At 45.7% G+C, this 22949-nt stretch overlaps 4 protein-coding genes and 1 pseudogene across 4 annotated transcripts in view; 4 read left to right on the forward strand and 1 right to left on the reverse strand.

Moving 5' to 3' along the window:
- Window positions 1–201: 201 nt before the first annotated feature.
- LOC119299430 lies at window positions 202–2002 on the forward strand (annotated as a pseudogene).
- Window positions 2003–3238: 1236 nt separating this feature from the next.
- LOC119297212 (protein FAR1-RELATED SEQUENCE 5-like) lies at window positions 3239–6073 on the forward strand. The gene is made up of 5 exons (XM_037575086.1): window positions 3239–3380; window positions 3530–3871; window positions 4394–4658; window positions 4766–5456; window positions 5586–6073. Exons 1-5 carry the CDS (start codon window positions 3340–3342, stop codon window positions 5744–5746), a joined length of 1500 nt encoding a protein of 499 aa, XP_037430983.1. The 5' UTR covers window positions 3239–3339; the 3' UTR covers window positions 5747–6073.
- Window positions 6074–6128: 55 nt separating this feature from the next.
- On the forward strand, window positions 6129–7395 carry LOC119297214 (protein FAR1-RELATED SEQUENCE 12-like). The gene is made up of 2 exons (XM_037575087.1): window positions 6129–6410; window positions 6545–7395. Exons 1-2 carry the CDS (start codon window positions 6189–6191, stop codon window positions 6788–6790), a joined length of 468 nt encoding a protein of 155 aa, XP_037430984.1. The 5' UTR covers window positions 6129–6188; the 3' UTR covers window positions 6791–7395.
- A 7983-nt stretch (window positions 7396–15378) lies between these two features.
- On the forward strand, window positions 15379–20775 carry LOC119301015. Its single transcript, XM_037577918.1, has 16 exons — window positions 15379–15491; window positions 15614–16423; window positions 16528–16674; window positions 16755–16888; window positions 17021–17318; window positions 17626–17709; window positions 17818–17880; window positions 18074–18151; window positions 18506–18610; window positions 18695–18877; window positions 18982–19177; window positions 19303–19498; window positions 19587–19684; window positions 19806–20065; window positions 20157–20232; window positions 20336–20775. Coding segments are annotated over exons 5-14 (1224 nt in total). The 5' UTR covers window positions 15379–15491; window positions 15614–16423; window positions 16528–16674; window positions 16755–16888; window positions 17021–17098; the 3' UTR covers window positions 19807–20065; window positions 20157–20232; window positions 20336–20775.
- LOC119301014 overlaps window positions 19110–22949 on the reverse strand; it is a 9732-nt gene continuing 5892 nt past the window's right edge. Inside the window, exon 13 of the mRNA XM_037577917.1 lies at window positions 19110–19251. Coding sequence (XP_037433814.1) covers window positions 19198–19251 — 54 coding nt within the window. The 3' untranslated portion in view covers window positions 19110–19197. The remainder of the gene's footprint in view (window positions 19252–22949) is intronic.

A 22949-nucleotide genomic window follows, 5' to 3' on the forward strand; every position in this document is an offset into this window, starting at 1 on the left:
GCCATAAGGGAGTAAATTTTTTGGTTTACTCCCTTATGGTGGACCTACCCGATCCCCTAAAAATGTTAACGGGCTATAATTTTTACTCCAACTCCCCCCCCCCCAAGATTTTCCTAAATATACTTCATCGTGCGGCGGTCGAGTAAAACTCCCTCTCGCCCTCCCGCGCCGCACTGCCTCCCGCCCCCGCCGTCACCACCGATGACCCTTGAGCCGGTCGAAATGCATAACCAACCACCCCCCCCGCTCCCGCTCACCCTGCCGGACACCAACACCGGCTTTTCACCGCCGGAAACCACCCACGCGCGATGCTACTGGTGCCAAAAAAAGTTTGGGAATGACAAAGAACCGTCGGGTCCTAGCTCCGCATCCAACCGCGCCAATGGTGTCCGGGGTGGTCACCGTGTCTCCGGCAATGGCACGCCACCCTCCTGCCGCACCTACCAGAGGCAAACAGGCTCGAAAGCCGGCAGCGGAGGCGGCGCTCGTCGAGGCGGCCGCCAAGAAGAAGACGAAGAAGACCGCGTCGGCGCCTCCTGCAAAGCCTATGCCTCATGTGGCAACTCCAGCTTCCCCTACGGCGACTGCCCCGGGGCGAGCGGCAGCCGCAACCGACAACAAAAAACGCAGCCACCAAGTGCTCGATGAAATGTTAACAAGGTAAAAATAAAACATCGTGTCCCGTTGGTATTCAATGGTGATTGTTCATGATCGGTAGTAATTGTTTATAGTGCTTGCTTTGACATTGTACAACAGAGATGAATACGACCGAATTCCTTGCATCGTTGGAGTCCTTGGCCACCGTTGGCCTTGATGATCTCAACTATGACTCGTTTTGGGATCATTCGGCCACCCAAGACACGGAGGAGGCTGAGGAGGATGTCCAAGAGGTGGTGGCCGAGGAGGAGGTGGTGGAGGTGATTGAAGCAAGCACCAAGGCCTCAAGGAGCCGCACCCAAAATACAACCAAAAGGATGACCTTGCACTTTGCGACGCTTGGTGTGCCATCTCCATGGATGCAACGATCGAAACGGATCAAACCAAGACCATGTTTTGGGAGAGGATCATCAACTACTATAGCATCTCTTTGGACGTGTGATCAAGCTGTACACAAGGTTCGCTTGGGCATCGTTGGAGCACCATCCATGATCAATTGAACCGATGGTCCGGTTGCATCGACCAAGTGAACCATGCTCCACCGAGTGGTGCAGGTGGCGGAGTATGGCCCCTGCATCCAAGAGCTATTCAAGCATTGGAACACCAAGTTCGGCCACAAGCCCTTCACTTTGCATCATTGCTACAAAGAGCTATGCAGGAATGAGAAGTGGATCCAAAGAATTGTGGAGACCACTCCGAAGAGGTCAAGGTTGATCATATCCGTTGAGGACGACGACGAGGTTGATGAAGATGCCAACAATAGACCGAAAGGAAATAAGATTGCAAAAGAAAGAAACAAGATGAATGCATTCGGTGGCACTTACAAGGATGAACTTGTGGCGATGATTGAGACCAATAAGGTGTTGGCGGCCAAATGCAAAGAAGACAAGATGGCGAGGTGGAATGAGCTCAAGCCCTTCGAGGATGAGAAGTGGAATACCAAGTTGGCGGAAGAAGAGAGAAAGTTGAAGGCTGAGGAGTGCAGGCTTGCACTTGAGGAGGAGATGATTCTTGATGCAAAGAAGGCCGAAGAGCGTGCTATCATGTTCATGAATCCAAACAAAATTGATGAAACCGCAAGAAAGTATTGGGATCTCACTTGTGGAGAAATCTTGGCCTCTCTTCGGAATGTTGGTGGTGGCCGAGGGGGTGGTGATGGTGGCCTAGAGGCTGGGGTGGTGGTGATGGTGGACGAGAGAATGTCGAGGTTGATTTCTTTGCCGAGGACATCGTTTGAGTGGTGGTGACCGAGAGGGTGGTGGTGCATGCCAAAGATTGGCTCGATCCACAACATATACATGCTATGTTTGTGGTGATTTTGAATCAAACATTGTGTTTGAAGTGATGTATTTTGGGTGAACTTGGCATTGTTTAAATTTGAAAAACGCGGTGATGAAACTTTATGTTATAACGATTATTGCTATCCATGCTTTAATCTGAATAATTTTAAGATATGTATTGTGTAGAGATTGTGTTTGTGTGACTAGTATACAAAATGGCCACAAATTTGATTTTGCTCCGCTAACTACAGGGGATCGGCTAGGTGCGGTCACCGTTAGTGGAGTAAAATTTTACTCCACTAACTTTACTTCAACTTTTACTCCACTAACTTTTAGGGTATCGGTTAGAAATGCCCTTAAGCTCACGACTTTATGTAACTAGATGATACACCTTGTTGCAAGAATATTTTGAAATATATATTTTTTAAGGGAGACCAACAACAGCTGGACTTTTTATTATGATAGGCAGTGAGCAGTATGTACATTGACCATGGAGGTCATAAAGATAAAAAACTCAGAGAAAGCTGAAAAAAGGGGGTATAAAAAGGACGGAAAAATCTCTCAGCCTGGGTCCCCGAAGGGCGACAACATGCAGTTCGCACCCCCCAGTCTCTACATTTACAAATCTCCTCGGATCTCCTGTAGTGTGGTTGCCGCCACAGAAATTTTGTTGTTAAAGATTCTGTTGTTTCGTTCCAGCCATATCCTCCGTGATACCAGTATCAGCATGGACTTGATTTCCTTCGTGTGTTCTGTCGCCGCCTTGGATACAATTGATATCGAGAGCTCTTTATTTCAATGAGAACTGATTGTATGAAACATGAATATTTGGAGTAATAACATGAAAATTAAAACTAATGATACATATAATTATATGTTTGAATATTTTGCATGATATAAATATCATAATAGAATGGAAATTCTTGAGGTGTCTTTTTCTTATGCATGGTCGCAAGTTGAGGTGATCATTTACTCATGCATGTTGAATGTTGAGGTGACATGCTTGCATGTTGAGAAAAATATGGTGTTATGGGCGAGAGGGGCATTTTGGTGGACGAGCTGCATGGAGGCCGCTATCTGGAGCGGTCGTCTTGGTGCTGCGATGCGTGATGGCTGCTGTTTTTACTATATACGAGACCTATTTAGTGCGTATACAGATGTGCCGCATAGTCATGTTCACAATTTGTACGTGGGCCAGCGATTTCGGCCCCGCCTCGCACGCACGAGATGTGCTACCTGGGCGGCTTTGAAAAATGGCCCACTACGCGGCCTGGGAGCAGGTGGGGGTGGTTCGGGAAATAAATGTATCTGTTGGGCCTGTCCAACCACAGCGACGACCATTAAGCCGTCTGTGGTCGTGCATGGGCACTAGAACCGGGCCAGGTGACCGCCGCTTCTCGCCATGGACGGCATGGAGTTCTTCTTCGAGGATTCTGGAGCTGGGTAAAGTTCTCTAAAAATTCCTATTTTGCGCCAAAGTTTCCGCTGATGGGTGTGGTTTTGTGAACTGGATTTCGATTTTAGACTGTAATTTCCCCCCGTCTTGTTCTTATAAGAGTTAGATCTGGCTATCCTCTTAACTGCCTTCGCAGGCTCGTGCCGCGCTTGGACGGCGGTGACGTCCTACGAGATTTAGTTGCCGGCGTGGACCTGCCTGGTGGCGGCACCAGTTGGAGTGCTGACGCTGACGAGGTCTTGTCTTCTTCTCTGCCGATGGGGCTAGTCGGAGGACTGAAGGATTATGAAGGGCGCGAGGATACGGGTGAAACAATGCTCACTCGGAGGGGGCGCGGCTCGTCTGATCTTGGCGGTGAAGGTGTGGGCGACTCCTGCGAGATAGGCGATACAGAAGTTGCATCTAGCGCCGAGGATAACGATACAGTCGAAGAGGGCGTCGCAGTGTCAAACGCAAATCAGTCTTGTTGGGCCAAGAGGTAATTTTACCGTTCCCTGAACTTTTAGCCTCTTCGCGTTTTAATGATTTTTCCCTGATCTAGAATTTATGCCTATCGGTTTGGCTAATAGATTTGCTGTGATGCTGTTCATCTCATGGCTTGTCTTACTAGTCTCTGGACCAAAACCTGAAAATTACTGAAGTATATGAGTATTGTAAATATCTGAAAAAAGTACAGTAATCTAGCAGCACCAGGACGTTCATGCCCCAGATGCAGGATATGCTATGTTCGATTTCAAGCCGTGGCTAGCGTGCCCAGATTACAGATAATGAATGATTTTGCAGACTGAAAAAAGAAAACCCATAACCATCTCTTGTTTTCTTTTTTTGGTCGGTACAAGTGATTTTTTGTGAATTGCTTGATGATAAATGTATAGCTATGTTCAAGACACCATAACCATCTCCTGTGTCATCTATGGGCAGCGATATTATGGTCGTCATTGTATTTGCTTTTCTTTCAAACCAATTAAAATCTGATTGGGTTGTGTGCCATTCTTTGCAGGGTTAGAGTTGGGAAAGTGGCTGATGTGAGGGAGCCTAGCTCTTCGAGGATGACTGCCCTTGAAGCTTCTGTCCGTGCATTTGTCAATAAAAAATCTAGAAATGTTGTCAATCCGTCTATTGGGACTAGCTTTGATTCTGTCGAAGAGGGCTACGAGTTTTACAATATGTATTCATGGGAGGTCGGTTTTGGTGTCCGCTATGCAAAAAGCCGTTTGAATGTACACCAGAAAAAGTGCATGCAAGAGATAGTGTGTGCCTGTGCGGTGAGTAACTGGGCAGAACAACATTCTCTTGTATTTTGATGCTTCTGTCACATATATTTACTAAAAAAAATTGGCATGTCTCTTGTCTGCATGCTTGTTTCCTGCAGGGTAAGCCATTGCAGGCCAACAGTCGGTCAACGAGGTGTGGCTGCAATGCCATGATAAGACTGCTGAGGTCGGATGATGGTGGATGGTATGTATGTGAGCACAGGTCCGAGCACAACCATGCTTTATCTGTCATTTGTGGAGAGAAATTGCACTGGAAGTCGCACCGACACATAGATACCTATACGAGGGACCTGGTTAAGCAGTTGAGAGAGAATAATATCAGCATTAGCAAGATGTATAGTGTTGTAGGGAGTTTTTTTGGCACGATTAGGGACGTGCCATTCACGAAACGGTCCTTAAAAACACTATGTGGAAAACTGAACCAGGAACAGTCGCTAAATGATGCAACAAAAACCATAGATGTGTTCAACGACATGCGGGCAGAGGACCCAGAATTTAAATACAGTGTCCAGGTGGACACCGAGGGCAGAATTAAGACACTGATGTGGGCGACTGGTAGAGGCATTGAGCAGTTCAAGTGTTTCGGTGATGTTGTGACATTTGATACGACCTATAAGACATTCCTGTACGACATGCCATTTGGCCTATTTGTTGGTGTTAACAATCATTTCCAGAGTGTCATTTTTGGAGGTGTACTGATGAGTGATGAGAAGGTGGAGACTTTCAAGTGGATATTCACAGAGTTCTTCCAAATGCTAGCAGCGCCACAGCCTAAAACTATCTTAACAGGTAACACACCCTGCGTAAAAACAGAAAAAGAACTGCGCATTGATTTACATCAATATGCTGCGATCCGTCTTATAGGTATAAAAGTTTAATGCTCTTGCTTGATTTTCTATATTGTTGATACATACCAAGCTCGTTCGATGGAAATTGCAATAGTTGACGTGATGCCGTGGACTGTACATCGTTGGTGCAAATGGCATGTACTGAAGAAAGCAAAGGAGAGCCTTGGAGCACTGCTTGCAAAGGGGAGTGAATTCAAGCCAGAGCAGCAAACTAGTCCACCACGCAGTTAGTATTGATGAGTTCGAGAATGGGTGGGCTTGCATGTTGGAGAAATATGGGCTACAAAAAAATGCATTCCTGACCCAGCTGTATGAGGTGAGGGGGAAGTGGGCAAAGCCATAATTTATGGGTGTATTCTGTGCGAAAATGACAAGCACGCAACGAAGCGAGAGTGCAAACCACCTTCTGAAAGGATATGTGCCACTGGGGTGCCCCATGCACTTGTTCATCAGGCAATATGAGAAGATGCAATTTGACCGCGATTCCGAAGAAAGTTACCAAGAGAAAAGGACAAAACTGGTGAGATGCAATTGGTCCCTATAACATAAGAAACAACTGTGATTAACGAATACTAAAAATATTTTGTTATATGATCATCATTTGCATGGTGGGGTTGTCCTGAAGCAAAATATCCCAATTGAGGTACATGCGTCGGAGGTGTACATCAGGACAATGTTTGAGAAATTTGGTGAAGTGTTGTATGGATGTGGATCTTATGACCTAATAGAAGTCAAGCCACGCTTGGAGTACATTGCTAGGCACATCAAATTTCAGTCAAAGGAAAAATGGTGCAAGAACGAGTTTGTGATCACTGTGAGCGAGGCAGCCGACGAGTTCAAGTGTGAGTGTGGGACGTCTGAGCACTATGGAATGGTGTGCAGCCATGCACTTAAGGTGAGTTATCGCACATCCTCTTCCTTAATTGCAATATTTTTTCTAAAAATCGCGGCAAGCTCCCTACATTTGCTATAGATAGTTTTAAAAGCACCGGAATAATGACTCTATTTTTCATGGATGCTGGTTTTTAGGTGATGATACACCTAAAACTGCGTGAGCTCCCTGTGAAGCATGTGCTGAAGCGATGGACAAAAGACGCGACAGATATACTGCCGCCAGAGTATTTGCGCTACCAAAAGGATCATGGGCCGCTCAAGTATTCCTCTCGCCGACACAACACTTTATACCTCTTGGCGCTGGATGTTGTTAAGTTAGGTGACAGCAATGTGGAAGCATATGCTCTTGCTGAGGAAAAACTGCGACATGTCAAAGTGTAGCTGGAGCCAGTTGCTGCTGTGAGGGATGGACTTGGGTTGTTTGATAAGGAGCTGGCCGCAGATTCAGCGGGTTCCGGCGTTGGTAACAAGCAGCACTTTGGTCGACCTGAGTCTAAGCACACCATTTCACAGGGATCGGATGTGTTCCCAGCTGCATCAAAGAAGCGGCCGGCTGGGCGCCCTACAACCAGCCGTGACAAGGCTCCATATGAACAACCATCAAAGAGGACTAGGTTTTGTTCAATATGCAGACTTCAGGGGCACAAGAGCACGACATGCCCTGCAAGGGGTGATGTGCCAAAGGCGCCCCGGAAATCTCCTCGCTGCTCAAAATGTGGTTTGACCGGGCATAGGAAGAACACATGCAGCAACCCCCCGAAAGTATGAAAATTCAGAAATTTTAGTGTTTTTTTCGTTGTTATCCTGATGGTATGCATTTGTCTATGTGACCCCTCTGCTGTTAGAAGCCATACCTAATTTGAACATCTAGAAAAGCGAGGGTCGTGCACTGTGTCTGGCACTATCTGTTTGCTTATGATGTCGACTCATCTCAGGCTGTTGACACATTTGTTTAATTTCCTGTCTTAAGTCAATTAGAAAAAAATCGTGTGTTGTGGGCAAGCTATTAAGATTCTCATTAATATTTCATATCTTTCAATGTTGACAAAATTGTTAAATTTTTTGTTTGAAGTCAGTTGGAAAAAAGATTGTTTGATGCGCATAATATTGTCTCACATTGTGAGTTAACCTTGGTCAAAAAAAATCATTCTCTTCGTTGCCCCCCCCCCCCTCCCCCGCCGCGCAAAAATGACGGGAAAAGAAGGTTGTACGTATGAATGATGAAAAATTGTGCTGCAAAAGCAGTGAAAGCCGAAAACAATACAAAGAAATAAATTGATGTGCTCAAGAAAAACTCCCACTGTGTTGAAAAAAAAAGAAATAATTGAACAAGGGTGGCAAAAAAAACGATGCAATGCAAGCTTGTTGTGCAAATGATGCATGCATGGGCCGTATGTGTGTCGTTGGGGGCATGCTTCGATGGGCCGGAGTGCACTTTCGGCCACTGGGTTGAAAAATTCCCATCAGTGGATGCATAGTCTGTCTGCGGCTTTGCGGTCTTGCGAGAAAAAATAAAGTAAATATAAGTTATTGCGGATTGCCTGCTGGCAATAACCAGGCATGCATCTCCTGCATGCTTCTGACCGGCCATCTGGGTGAGCCATGTGGTGCTCTTCGTCAGTGAGTGTTTTTCAGGTGGTGGTAGAAAAAACTCACCTGCCAAAAATGGCGGCGTGCTTTACCCACGCCGACGCAGTGTGGGCACGGGAGCGTTTCAGCTCGATTTCAAAAATAAAAAGTGTTATATCTTTGTTGTTCTTTTGCCATTAAATTAAATAATATGTTTTTTTAGACTGTGTGTTTGCGGCGTGTTCGATTTTCAATATATTTGAGCCCGAAACAAAGGGATTGACGAAAAAATGTTTTATTTTCGCTTTGACGTATTACATGAAGCAGTGGCGATGGGAGACCGGTGGAAATCACTATCGTCGGAGGGGGAAACCGCTCCCTTGGGGTCCGTTCCAGCCAGTACCACTCAAGGCGGTGCCACCGGACCATGGGAGCCACTCACCAACTGGCTGGCGGACACAGGTGCCGAAAGGATTCTGACACGTGTGGATCTCCTGCTGGATTGCGATCGAGCTACTGCGCATATGCCTTTCCTCTATGGATGCTACCTTTACCATTAACAGTGGATTCCTCCCTTGGGATGACAGCTACAGGTAGTTCAATGCGTGCTGCCGCGTCGCTGCGGCGACAGACCAGCGGCACCGGACAGTACATTGAAGCAAGTGGGATAGGTGTGCTGACAGGTGAGTTGTGCGTCGGGCAATGCCCGTGCTCTCAATGCTGATCGCGACAGGCATGGCATGATGTCGCGTAAGAGAGAGCACGCATGCATGTGGTGGCCGCTGCGTGCCAACCATTTTCCTCGAAACGTCATTGGAAAAGAAGGAAAAATACAAATAATTTTTTTCTTTAAATCAAGTGAAAAAAAATGTAATTTATACTTTTTTTGCTTAGGGCCATGCCTCATAGTTTTACTTATTTGGGGGTCCGCGTTTAAGGTTTAATGGTTCGGGGTTCCCGGGTCATGATGGGTTAGTGTTCGTACTTAAACGTAAAAAAAGGTTACGCTTATACAATTTATGTTTTTTTTCTTGGGTTTTTAACTCCTGCAGCTGGTTTCAAACCCGCTTCCTCATATCTTTGTCAACATGATTATCACTACTCAATGAAGACCCATCCGATTTAAAAAGTTAATTGACCAGTAAATCAATACTTATCGTACGAGGAAAAAAAACTGAGGATACATATTCAACGCGTTAAATGGTTAGGGTATTTTGTTTCTGCGGCTGGCTCCAAATCCGCTTTCTCGTATCTTGGTTAACAGTACTGTCACCATTCAAAAAAAACAACCGACTAAAAACAATTTACTGCATAATTAAACGCTAGTTATCAGGGTGAGCGGAGAAAAAAACGAATAACGCCTATACATCGCATTTATATGCCAGGCCGATTCAAAAATGTCGTGTCATACCGATAAAAATGGTCCGACGGAACCGATTAAGTGGTGTGTTAGACGAATTTAGGGACGGGAGGGGCTGGAATGATCATTTTGTGCCACATTATGGTGGGCGTGGGGAAAGCGATGGTTATTTGGCCCATAAACCCTACCAGCCCCTCCCGTCCATAAATAACAAGAGCTTAGCCTTCCACCTGCTGCCTACTACTAATCGGATCCGATCCAGCCCTCTTCGGCGCGCCGCCACTTCCCCCTCCTTCATTGTGTGTAGCCGCTTTATATTCTCCCTCTATGTGCCTATACTTCCGATCAACCTTCGGGACATGCAACCTCTGGTTTTAGGTTTTAGAGCTACGATTTATGGTGTGGGTAGCTAGCTGCGTGGGTTTATGGTTTAGTAGCTAGTGGTGAGTTAGACCAATTCCCAGTTGTCACTCCGGAATGATCATTTTGTGCCACATTATGGTGGGCATGTAGGAAAAACGGTAGACTGGTTGTTTGGCCCATAAACCCTCCTAGCCCCTCCCGTCCATAAATAACAAGAGCTTAGCCTTCCACCTGCTGCCTACTAAAAATCTGATCCGATCCAGCCCTCTTCGGCGCGCCGCCACTTCCCCCTCCTTCATTGTGTGTCGCCGCTTTATATTCTCCCTCTATGTGCCTCTACTTTCGATCCACCTTCGCGACATGCAACATCCGGTTTTAGGTTTTAGAGCTACAATTTATGGTTTTAGTAGCTAGTTGCGTGGGTTCATGGTTTAGTAGCTAGTGGTCACTCCGGAATGACCATTTTTTGCCACATTATGGTGGGCGTAGGGAACAACGATAGACTGGATATTTGGCGCATAAACCCTCCCAGCCCCTCTCGTCCCTAAATAACAAGAGCTTAGCCCTCCACCTGTTGCGTACTACTAATCTGATCCGATCCAGCCCTCTTTGGCGCGCCGCCACTTCCCCCTCATTCCTTGTGTGTCGCCGCTTTCTATTGTCCCTCTGTGTGCCTCTACTTCTGATCCACCTTCACAAAATGCAAACTCTGGTTTTAGGTTTTGGAGCTACGAGTTATGGTTTTAGTAGCTAGTTGCGTGGGTTTTTGGTTTAGAGTTTGGGTTTTTGCTCGTTAACAGACTATGGCTTGTTATTAGATATTGGGGCGGTACTTGTAACTGGCAATGGTGATGTAATTGTTTTTATCCATTGACATTCCATCGAGATGTGTGTGTTGGGTGAGGAAACGGCATTCCACGGGGAAGTTGGTTGACCGTGCCACGGGTGTATGCGATTTACGAAAAGGGCGAAGATCGGACCGGCGTATTTTGGAAAAGAAACAAAAAATGTGGTCAAACTTGGCACGCGGTGGCTATGTGTACACGATGCCTTCGTGAGCTGTTTTATGGAGTGTTGATGTTCTAACATGGTGGTGATGTCCTCTCTAGTGGGACATTGCTCTTTTCAGAGATCTTGGCGCTTTCGATAATTAAATTTGCAAAGGACCAGCGCATGAGTGAAGTGGTTCACAAGCATTTTTATCTTGTAATCCATGTCGAGGGGTTAACAGGATTAACTTTTGAAAGGTTTAGCATTTAATATTTGCGGCCATAGATTAAGGTTTCAGCGGTTAGGGTGTGTGTTCACTGTTTAATGGTTCAGGGTATTTTAGGTAGGATTCACTAGTGTTTATGGGTAATCCAAAAAAAAGGCTGCATGCACACTGTTTATCCTTGTTTCTGATGGTTAGGGTTTTAATTTCTGCAGTTGGTTCCAAAATTGCTTTATTGTACCTTGGTCAACATTACTATCACCGTGCAAACAAAAACACCCGATTAAAAAACAGTTTACTGGACAATTAACCGCTAATGATTAGGTGGGCGAAGGAAAAACGAATAACGCCTATTCGTCACATTGATATACTAGGCCGATTCAAAGATGTCGTGTTGTACCGATTAAAACGTCCGATGGAACCAAGTAAGTGGTGTGTTAGACCAATTTCAAGCTGTCGGTCCAGATTAAATCATTTTGTGCCACATTATGATGGGCGTAGGAAAAATTGATAGACTGGTTATTTGGCCCATAAACCACGCAAACGCTTCTGGAGTCCAAAATGGCTACGGTTTAGCCTTCCACCTTCTGCCTCCTGCAATTATGGCTATTCATCGCATTTATATGCTAGGCCGATTCAAAAATGTCGTGTCATACCGATAAAAATGGTCCGACGGAACCGAGTAAGTGGTGTGTTAGACGAATTTAGGGACGGGAGGGGCTGGAATGATCATTTTGTGCCACATTATGGTGGGCGTGGGGAGAAGCGATGGTTATTTGGCCCATAAACCCTACCAGCCCGTCCCGTCCCTAAATAACTAGAGCTTAGCCTTCCACCTGCTGCCTACTACTAATCTGATCCGATCCAGCCCTCTTCGGTGCGCCGCCACTTCCCCCTCCTTCCTTGTGTGTCACCACTTTCTATTCTCCATCTATGTGCCTCTACTTCCGATCCACCTTCGGGACATGCAACCTCTGGTTTTAGGTTTTAGAGCTACGATTTATGGTGTGGCTAGCTAGTTGCGTGGGTTTATGGTTTACTAGCTAGTGGTGAGATAGACCAATTTTCCAGTTGTCACTCCGGAATGATCATTTTGTGCCACATTATGGTGGGCGTGTAGGAAAAGCGATAGACTGGTTGTTTGGCCCATAAACCGTCCCAGCCCCTCCCATCCATAAATAACAAGAGCTTAGCCTTCCACCTGCTGCCTACTAATAATCTGATCCGATCCAGCCCTCTTCGGCGCGCCGCCGCTTCCCCCTCCTTCCTTGTGTGTCGCCGCTTTATATTCTCCCTCTATGTGCCTCTACTTCCGATCCACCTTCACAACATGCAACCTCCGGTTTTAGGTTTTGGAGCTACAATTTATGGTTTTAGTAGCTTGTTGCGTGGGTTCATGGTTTAGTAGCTAGTGGTGAGTTAGATCAATTCCCCGGTTTGTCACTCCGGAATGACCATTTTGTGCCACATTATGGTGGGCGTAGGGAAAAGCGATAGACTGGATATTTGGCCCACAAACCATCCCAGCCCCTCCCGTCCCTAAATAACAAGACCTTAGCCTTGTTTTCTGATGGTTAGGGTTTTAATTTCTGTAGCTGGTTCCGAAATCGCTTTATTCTACCTTGGTCAACATTACTATCATCGTGCAAACAGAAACACCCGATTAAAAAATAGTTCTGGACAATTAACCGCTAGTGATTGGGTGGGCGAATGAAAAACGAATAACGCCTATTCGTCACATTGATATACCAGGCCGATTCAAAGATGCCGTGTTGTACCGATTAAAACCTCCAACGGAACCACGTAAGTGGTGTGTTAGACCAATTTCAAGTTGTCGGTCCAGATTAAACCATTTTGTGCCACATTATGGTGGGCGTAGGAAAAATTGATTGACTGGTTATTTGGCCCATAAACCACACAAACGCTTCTGGAGTCCAAATGGCTACGGTTTAGCCTTCCACCTGCTGCCTCCTGCTATTATGGTTCCCTCTTGATGACCTAGGTAGTGGCTGGGCAGGTCCTCATCGACGCACCACCGCTTTCCCTTCTCCCTCTGTGTGCTTCTAATTCCCATCAACCTTCACGACCTGCCACCCGCTAGTTCGACGGTTTAGAGGTACGGTTTAGGGTTTTAGTATCTAGATGCGTGGGTTTAGGGATTTGTTCTCGCGTTAGCTGGCTATGGCTTATTGTTAGATATTGTGCCGGTTAACGGGATTGTGACTAGTAAAAAAGAGAATGATAAACCAGAGGAGTACAAGCTGGTTTGTCGCAAAAAATTGGACAAGGCGTTTCTCTAGCTAGACATGGAGGGGGGTGTGGGAAAAAATGTGTGCGGGCAAAAAATGAAAAACGGGAAGAATGTAACTGTGGAAATCAAAGCATACCTCGTAAAAAAGGGTAAAACAATGATGTGCGTCCAAAAAATTTATTTTTTTAATACATATATAATGTGAAAATTATTCTCAAATGGTCACCGGATGGATAATTTTTGGTACAGCGGACGTATGGCATAGCTGCAAATCCTCTCTAGTCCAAATTTTCTCGTGAGAGTATTTGGGTCTCTGCGCCGGACACACGCAGTAATTAAAGATGCTCCACCGGTCTTTGGACTTTGGGTGTGCTCAGCTGACCGAGTAGATGAGAAACATCACTTGCCGTGTCGTCTGTTATGGCCGCCCGTCGATGTGATTTGTACTGCGCACTCGATGGATGCCTATGGCGGCTAAACTAGATGTAGCTGCTGAGCTGAAGTGACAAGGCATGAGAATTGACCATGGGAGGCTGTGAACATGTGCTCCAGGGCGGAGACGCGTGCGACACGGTAGCTGAGTAAAATCTTTCCATGGATTTGCCATGAATGGGGGGTATCGATTTACTCCAAAACTGGTATGCACTGCGAGTGGCAGGTTTGGTTAGGTGAGCTATAAGTATGTGCTTCGTGACATGCCCGGCTGGAAAATTTGAATATTTGCTAAGCAAGATATGTATACGTCACCCCCCTCATTCAAAATTTTTTGAAATTTGTTTGGGAGGGAAAGCGATGGTTCCAAGGGTTTTCCAGTCGCCTACATAAGTGGGTGGATGCCCGAGCAAACAGCAACTCAAACCAGAAAGCTCTCGCTTAGCGTCTCAACCAGATCGACTTGCAAAAACCGCGCTCAGCTCCAAGCAAAGGCATGTCTCCTCCCCATGCTGATCGTAGCGCTACATCCGGCGTAACGGCTGTCTCCGATGTTAGCCTGACCGAGCAAGAGGTTAGTCTTGTCTGATTTAGGCGAGTTTTTTTTTTCAAGACGACCGGATTAACATGTAGATGTGGCATCTATATGAAGGGTTTGGGCGAACATGCGTCGAGTGGCGTGGTTCTGGGAGCGGAAAACAGCGCGTCAGCTGCAACAGACATCAATGGCATCGTCCATGGCAACACCACTCTGCCCCTAGTACGGTCTATGTTCCGAAAACATTGTTATTCCCTTGCCTTTTCGTTGTTTTTTGCATGAGCGATAAGGATTGATGTTTTTCCATTTGCGCCTACATGCAGGTGGGCTGAAGATGCTAATCCTGTTGAAGGGTACGGTGACTTCAACCCCATGGTCATGCTGATCGAGACTGCTCCTATAGAAAGTTGTGCGTCGAGCGGTGCGTGCTCGCGGGTCGGTGACGCCCGGCCGGGTTCCTGTTGCGAAGATGAAGAAGTGACGAGCCCCCCGCTCAAAAAATCCAGGCTGGTTTGACATTAGTCGTCTAGGTATAATTAGTGAGCGGTTGAAGTCTGTGTTTGGTGTGCTTAGTCAGTCGCGTGTGTGTTGGCAGTTTCTAGTGTGAGCAAAAAATCATTCAGCATGTACTACGTATTCAACTACTCGTTGCCACTTCCAATCAAAAGAACTGTTCGACCAATCAGCCCTCAACCTTGCTATTTTTGGATGTTTTTCTTTTGTGTTGTGTGATGTGCGGCCTCCAAAAATCGGTGATCCTCCCTCGTATCCCATGCATGGCTGGTTGATCGACGTGCGTGTTCACTGCTCCCTGCTGATGAAACTGTTAGTGTAATGACCTAGCTGCTCTGAGGCCATTCAGTTTGTATTGCATCCATCGTTACTTTCCTAATTACCATGCACCATGCGTTAAAAAAGAAGGGAGACGCATGCCGCATGTGTTTTGGGCCGCAAAGAAACAAAACGAAAAATTAGATTACGTAAACGAGTAAGCAAGAATGCTTAAAAAATGAGTGGGCGATCACAGCTCACTGATCGATGTGCCTGCAAATGTCCTGCCACCGCAGCGTGGTTTAATGAGAAGGTATCGAACCATTAGAGAAAATGAAAACAAAGATACTGCCTCTCTCCCCCTGGTGCGTGTGGCTGGCCAGTGGGACCATCATGAGTGCGAGGGGGGTCATAAAAGGCGGGCGGCTGGCTTGTTCTCCTCTCACACGCCATTCCCCCCTCACCACTCCTCCCTCCACTCGCTTCTGCTCTAGTTTCCTTCCTCTTCCACCACCATCGCATCCAGAGACACGGAGTGATTCAAAACCAGGTAGCGTTGAAGAAGACGACCAGTGGTGGCCCGAGGTGAGCCTCCTTCTCCTCACGAACTTTGCAATCCCATGCATTTTCGCTCCCTGCGCTAGATCTGTACTCCCTCTTTTCTTGTTTTCCTACCTTAATGTTGCCGTCTCTGCCTTGTGAAACAGAGCCACACTCCGATGAAGCGTTCACGCAGTTCATTGCGGCAGCAGGCCCGGGAAGCCGCTGCCATGCGGCTGCTGACCTCATACTCGACGCCACCCATGCCGACAACTGGAGCGGGAGCGGCGGCGAGGTGTGTTGCCAGAGGGACGCACATTCAGAGTTCGTACGCCCCGCAAAACCTCATCGGGGCGACCAACAACTGGAGCAGTGAGCGCATGAACCTTCTTCGTAGAACTGGTTTGGGTGGGCTTCTTCAACTTAGGCATGTAGGGAATGTTGATAGGCAGCGTGCACTCTGGCTCTTGTCACACATAGACCCCGACACTATGTTGCTAGATGCAGGGGATGATGTGTTTGTGCCAATAGATGCTCGCGCGTGTGCTAGAGTCCTAGGTTTGGAGGAAGGCGGCATATGCATCCCGTTGGGTAAGCCACCGAGCAGGCCTGCAGTCTTGACTAGGGTTCATGCTCTTCTTAGCACGGGTATAGCTAGATCAAGCAATGTTCCGGCCCAGAGGGTGTTAGCTATCCTAGAGGAGGCCATGGTTGGGGAGGTAGATGCTACAAGGGAACGGAAGCTGTTGGCAGCATACACACTGTATGCCGGTGCAGTCTTCCTAGCCCCACGACCAACCTCGGCTCGTGTTCCAGATGAGTTGCTTCCTGTTGTTGAAAACCCAGACCGTATAGCCGAGTTTGACTTCTGTAACCTGGTTGTGGACGTCCTCCATGAGGGTGCGAGGGCAATCAGGGAAGCGCTGCCGCACCACCCGAGTAATGTTGTGCTTCCGGGATGCCTCATGGTCCCCCTGGTGCGTACAAGTTTTACTTCTCCTGTACTACAACCAGCAAAAAAATTACTATCTATTCTCATGAGTGATACTGCTTCTTTTGGCATGGCTGTCCTCTTTTGCAGTTGCTCTTCTTGGACGCCAAGGAGCATGGTGTTGACGCCCTTGAGAGCCTTCCTGGGCCACGAATCGCCATTTATGGATCTTCACTGATGAAAACCATGTTGGCCAAGCACTTCCCGACTCATTTTTTCCTTGGCGGCATGCTTGCGGTAAGGGGAAAGTCATCTTGTGATGTGCTGAGCATTTTTTGTGGGAGTTTTCTTTTGCTAATAGAATGATGGATGTGCAGATTGGGGGCGACGAAGCAGCCCAAAACCCTTTGCCTCGGCCCCATGCTGCCCCAGCATCGCCAGACTTGGGTGCTGGGTCATCCTCACACCCTGCTGATGGAGCAAGTGATGCTCGTCGTAGGCTCAACGCGCAGTTAGTTCATATTCCACCCACCGCGCCTTGTTCCCCGTCTGCCAGTGATTGATGTGCTTGTGAAACTTATTTATCATGCGAGATTGGTTTCCCTGACTCTCACATCGCCTTGATTGGATTTCCTTGACACAGATCACCCGCGCTGCGGCTGCGGCCTTGTCTCTGACTTTGGAAAGAACTAAGCTTGGTGATGATAAAGATTTAGAGTGCATGCAAGAATCATTCCGCATACTAGATCTCCAGAAGAAAGCAAAGATGGAGGAGATAGCGAACATGGCGAGCGAGCGACGCCAAAAAGAACTGGAAGAGATGCTTGACATGTTTGTGGCTGAAATATTGCACTTATTGTCATACGGCCCTGGTACAAATGGTGCAGAATGCTGGAGGAATGCTTCTGAGAGGTTCTTGTCGCTCCCTCCAGGGGATCAAGGTCTGTGATCTGTGGATTTTGTTCTAGTTTTTTCAATATCTGTGTTGCATCTTAGATAAAAATAGCTGTAAGTTTCCATTGCTGAAAAATATATTTCTTTTAGTGTGGTAGCAGGGTGACAGGGCGTTTGTAGAACTTTTCTTGTGCAATCTAAAACAGGGAAAAAGGGAATAAAAGAAAAATAAACAAAAACATGCATGGTGCCATTTTGCTGACGAGCACAACAAATACTGTCAACCTATGACGAGCACAACAAATCGCCTTCCTTTGCATCCTAGTGATATTTCACATGCTTGTTGTTTTGTAGGGAGAGAGGACATGGTTGCTATGGCACGCACAACAGCATCTGCTATACAGAGGACGGCAATCAGCAACTTAAACATCCAGACAGGTTAGATGTTTTTGCCCTTCATTACCTGAATGAATTTCATTTCTATTTTGCAACATCGCATAGCTGGGCTGACCTAACACGCCATTGGTGTTCTTCCTATTTCTCCAGGCGCACACATTGAATCAGGCATGGAAGGCAACAATGGCGAGCCGGGAGCACCTACTAGTGAGGGTACTATCTATGTACATCACTGGTCCCAGTTTTCGATATAAACTATTGGCATGGGGGGGATGCAAGAATATTTATGGGAAAATACTAAAAAAATGCATATTTTGGGGTATGAAAATGATCATGCATAAGACATGAATGTTGGCTGTATTGCATAACTTGACATCAACTCTGTGTGCTTTTGAACTGCATCCAGCGGCGCATGACGGACATGCTAATGCTGGGGTTGGCGTGGAAGCCGGCAATGGTGAGCCTGCGTTGGTTTCAGTCGAAGGTGAACTTTCATCTAGATTTGCGTCACATGTTGCCGCCATTTATAGATTGTTTAGATAGACAAAAATGTGACCAGACATTGATTCCTTGCCAGCTACAAGCAGATGGTGTCAAATGTATGTCCAAAGATGGTATCATGTAAAAAAACTGCCCAGATCGCATCTGGCCTTGTGATGTGCATTATTTTCGGTTGCATTCTGCTGCAACTATGGCCAGTGATGAAAAAATGTATCTTTTTTGTTTCAGCTTCCCGTTTGTAAAAATTAAGGCTTACTTTGCCTGACGCATTAGTATTGGTCGCATTCTGCTGCAACTATGGTCAGTGGTGAAAAAATATATCTCTTTTGTGTTTCAGCATCTGGCGGCAGCAACCATCATGGTGGGAGTGCAGTGCAGGCACCCATGCCTCTGGCCTTTAGGCGTCCGTCAACTGAATATAGCAGCGATGATAGTTCTTCAGGTTATAAACCATCGATACTAGACGAGATGTCTAAGCAAACATTTTTTGCATAGATTGCGATATCCTATTTTCTAAAAAATGCAGATGATACTACAAGCAGCAGTGATGATGATATTGTTGATGTGGACGACAGTGATCTCTCCGGGAATGCAAACTACCATCAGATTTCTTCAAATGATGAAACTCCTCGCCAGATCAGACGGCTGTCAGCTAACAGTCCAAGACGCAACCTAGCAATTGGTGGGCCAAGCTTTGATGAATCACCAGGTAAAGGGCATTGCTTGGTTGGTATGCTAAAGCAACATTTCAAGAGAACTTGCTGCAACAGCAAAAAACCATAGATTTATTTACTGGTATGCGTTTGTTTGCAGCACCTGCTGTGGCTGGTCCTGGAGTTCAAGCTCCATTGGATGTAGCTCCTGCTGTTGCTGCTCCTGCTCAACCAGACAATGTAGCTTTTGGGTTGTCCCCATTCCAGCTTGGTGTGGCCCATGATGAGCCAGTTGCATTTCGTTGGGTCAATTTCTATCAGGAAGCATTGGCTTGCCACAATGATGAGTTGTTCATGTAAGTTCTCGCTGCACATATCATAATGATCCAGCCTTACAACCAAGGATTGGAAAAAATGCATCTAAATAATCCTGAAAAACAACATAATTCTTGTTATTGACGCCCATATTTGTGTCTGGCAGGGACTGGTTTATGCATAACATGCTGTGGGAACTATTTATTGATGGTACAAAGATGGTGCAGAGTTTCCGCGAAAATGGAACCATGACTTACTACACAGTAGACGCTGGCATTAGGATGTTCAATGAGAAGGAAGTTGATATGATGCAAGGAACAGGGCAGCCTGTGTGGCGCTGTTTGACATTGGCTAACTTTGCGGTTAGTTTCATCAAACAATAAACTTGTTGTTGTTCTTATACTAGGCTACTCCTAAAAGAATTTCTATGCATGTTGCTATTGTCTTCAGGTTCAATTCCTCACACTCCAGGAGAGTATGATATGGAAACTGCTGTTAGTATGTTCCTGCCAGAGAAACTGGCATACTCTGTCAAGATGTGCCGCCTGGTGAGCGCCTGCAATCTACTTTCTCATGTTTGCTGTTCTGTGCTTGTAAATCAAGTCATACTAGGTTGGCCGCTATTTCTCACTAATTCACTACTTGGTTTCGTTGTTTGTTGTTTTGTAGATAATGGCACCTGTGTTGCTGGAAGATTCAAGGGCATGGTGCCTGTACACGTTCGATAGGCTAGGAAAAGTACTGACAGTACTTGACCCAGTTCATAATCTCCAGGATATAGACATGTTGGCTAGGCTCCATGCTCAAAATGCAGAGCTGTTGCTCGAAGGACTCAAGCTGGTTGGCCAAACGCTGGCAGATGGGTTCACTATCAACAGGGCTAAATGGGACATTGAGTACAACCAGGGGATGCATGTCCCTTGCTCTATGTGAGTGCATACTCCTCTGTTCTATTGTTTGATGCAAGACATGCTGGTAGATTAACAACCCTTCTTTCCTGTAATTTTGTCATGGTTTCAGAGAGGAGTCCGGGATTTACATCTTCCACTATGCCAAGTTCTTCACTGGAGAACACCTTGTAGAAGACATCGATGACGTATGCCTCCGTTTGCAGATTGTTTGTTTTACCTTCCATCTTGATTTCACAACAACATTTTCCCCTAATTTGTCTTGTCTTGTTTCGATGCGGCAACTAACAGGATGGCCTGGTCGTTCTGCGCAAAAGGATGTTTTACGACGTGATGTTGACAAGGGGCAACGTTGGCAAGAAGCCTGGCTTTATGCTAACCGGCTGATCGTCCCGAGTTGAAATCTGGACTTGAATAAAATTGGTGCGAACATTTTGCACATCGGCCTGCCTGGAAAGAGTGAGCTTTCCTGAGTAAGGTTGCTCGACTAGTGTGGCTGATTTGTCTTCAATGCAACCTGCGGAAGCACATCTATCCCCCATTTATGCAAGCTTGTATTAAAGACCAGACATATTAGTAGTAATTGTGCCTGCTGAACACTAGTTTAAGAACTCCCCGTTTGTAATATTTGAGGCTTACCTTGCCTGCCGCATTCTCAACTTATCGCTTGAACTACTGGTGTGTAATGTCTTGGACATCCATATGATGCCTTAAAATTATATTATCAGGTATCTGAATTGCCTAGGGTTATGCCAAAGGGTGCCTTTCATGCGAATGCATGTGAGTTGATCAGTCAAATCTAACGGAAAAACTAGAGATTTTCAAAACGAAAACATACCTATCTTATCTTGGACAGTATATGGGACAGGATGTTTGGCCATGCAAAGGGCAGTGGAAGTGTGTGATGACCATTTGTAACATTTTTTAGATGGATGGACAAGTGAAGCAAAATCGGTGACCATGGCGCAACACTTCTGGTATATAGGATGTCAACAAGTGCAGCACACTTCTACACCTATAAGTTTTCCTCACAAATAATTTCCATTGGTACAAGTTATATTTAGGTGGTTATTTTAGTGCAAGTGTATTGCGAAGGGAACATCGCGTGTTTTGTTCAGAACACTCGAAGGGAACATCGCGTCGTTGTGATGGAGGCAAACATGGAATTGACAACCAAAAACATTTACCTTAAAAGGTGTTGCGGCTTCCAATATGCTCATCAATTGCTGAAGAAAATTACTGAAAACTTTGTGATAAACATGTAAATTGGGAGAAAAAGGTAAAGTAAAATAAATAATAAAATAGTTTATTTTGGACATTGACGAAGGTTTCCCATTATAGGCAAAAAAGTCAAGACAAATTGAGCAACCTCAACGTAGAACCAGCGGCGGATGATTTACCGGAAAAGGGGTTTCGATGCCGAGCTCAAATGCTCCATGTTGAGAATAATTAGTAAAAAAATTATAGTACAACGTCGGTATCAAAGGGGAAATAGAGCGATTTTCCAATTTAAAAAGCTGCTTTATGGACGGTGATGAAGGAATTTCATTGGTGGCAATTTTTGTTTTTAATAAAACAATGACACTCGCCTCCAATTCCCAGGCTCGAATGCTCATTGGGGTAGAAAAGTAAGTTTGTGATAAACATGGGAATTGGGAGAATAATAGTAAAGTAAAATAAATAATAAGATAGTTTATTTTGGTCATGGTCGAAAGTTTACCATTATGGGCAAAACATTCAAGAAAATTCCTAGGCTGTGATTTGGAAACTTCAGTGGACGTCTAATAGCCAAACATATCAACTAGGGGGGTGCTACAATGTCCTGGTAAAGCAATTGGGTGGATAATCGGATATTTCGGGGTAATCGCCCCTAACACTACAGATGCCAAAAAAGAAGATGGGACCATGTGGCAAATCCAGTAGGACGATAGATGACCGCCGAGACGCGACGCAGCCAAAGACAAATTGAGCAACCTCAACATGGATCGTATGCTCCACCGCAGCAGAGAACCAACGACGAAGAATTTACCGGGATAGGAATTTCGATCCCGAGCTCAAATGCTCACTGATGTGAATAATTAGTAAAAAAAACATGGTGGTAAACATTGGAATCGAGGGGGAAAACATTTTTCCAAATTAAAAAACTTCTTTTATGGACATTGGTGAAAGATTTTCATTGGTGGCAGAAAAAAAATCTGCTAAAACAATGACACTTGCCTCCAATACGTTCAAATGCTCATTGGTGCAGAAAAAATACTAAAAAAGTTTGTGATAAACATTGGGGTTGGGAAAAAAAGTAAAGTAAAATGACTAATAAAAAAGTTTATTTTGATCATTGACGAAAGTTTCCCATTATGGACCAAATTTCAATAAAATCCCTGGTATGTGATTTGGAAACTTCGGTGGACGTCTAATACCCAAGCATATCAACTAGGGGGGAGGGTGCTACAATGTCCTGGAAAAGCAATTGGGTGGGTAATCAGCGATTTACCGGAAAAGGGATTTCGATCCCGAGCTCAAATGCTACCTGATGTGAATAATTACTAAAAAAGACATTGTGGTAAACATTGGAATCAAGGGGGAAAAGGCGTTTTTCCAAAGAAAAACTTCTTTCATGGACACTGGTGAAAGATTTTCATTGTGGCAACGAAAAATTCTGCTAGAACAATGACATTCGTGGCCCGCCCTCCCCACTTGCAACCCACCCCACGCACAGGGAGCTTCAGCAGGAGCGCAAACATCATGCATTTTGGGCGTGGTGCCGAACCCGCCACTGGATCATGGATATTGACGTTGGAACGCACCACGTACCATACGGAAATTGCGAAAAAAAACAACTAACACAGCGGGTGCAACAAGAATGGTTGCAATAACAAAGTCTGATAATATTAAACTAGTCAAAGTC

This window comes from Triticum dicoccoides, chromosome 5A, assembly GCF_002162155.2.
Source record: "Triticum dicoccoides isolate Atlit2015 ecotype Zavitan chromosome 5A, WEW_v2.0, whole genome shotgun sequence".
NCBI lineage: Eukaryota > Viridiplantae > Streptophyta > Magnoliopsida > Poales > Poaceae > Triticum > Triticum dicoccoides.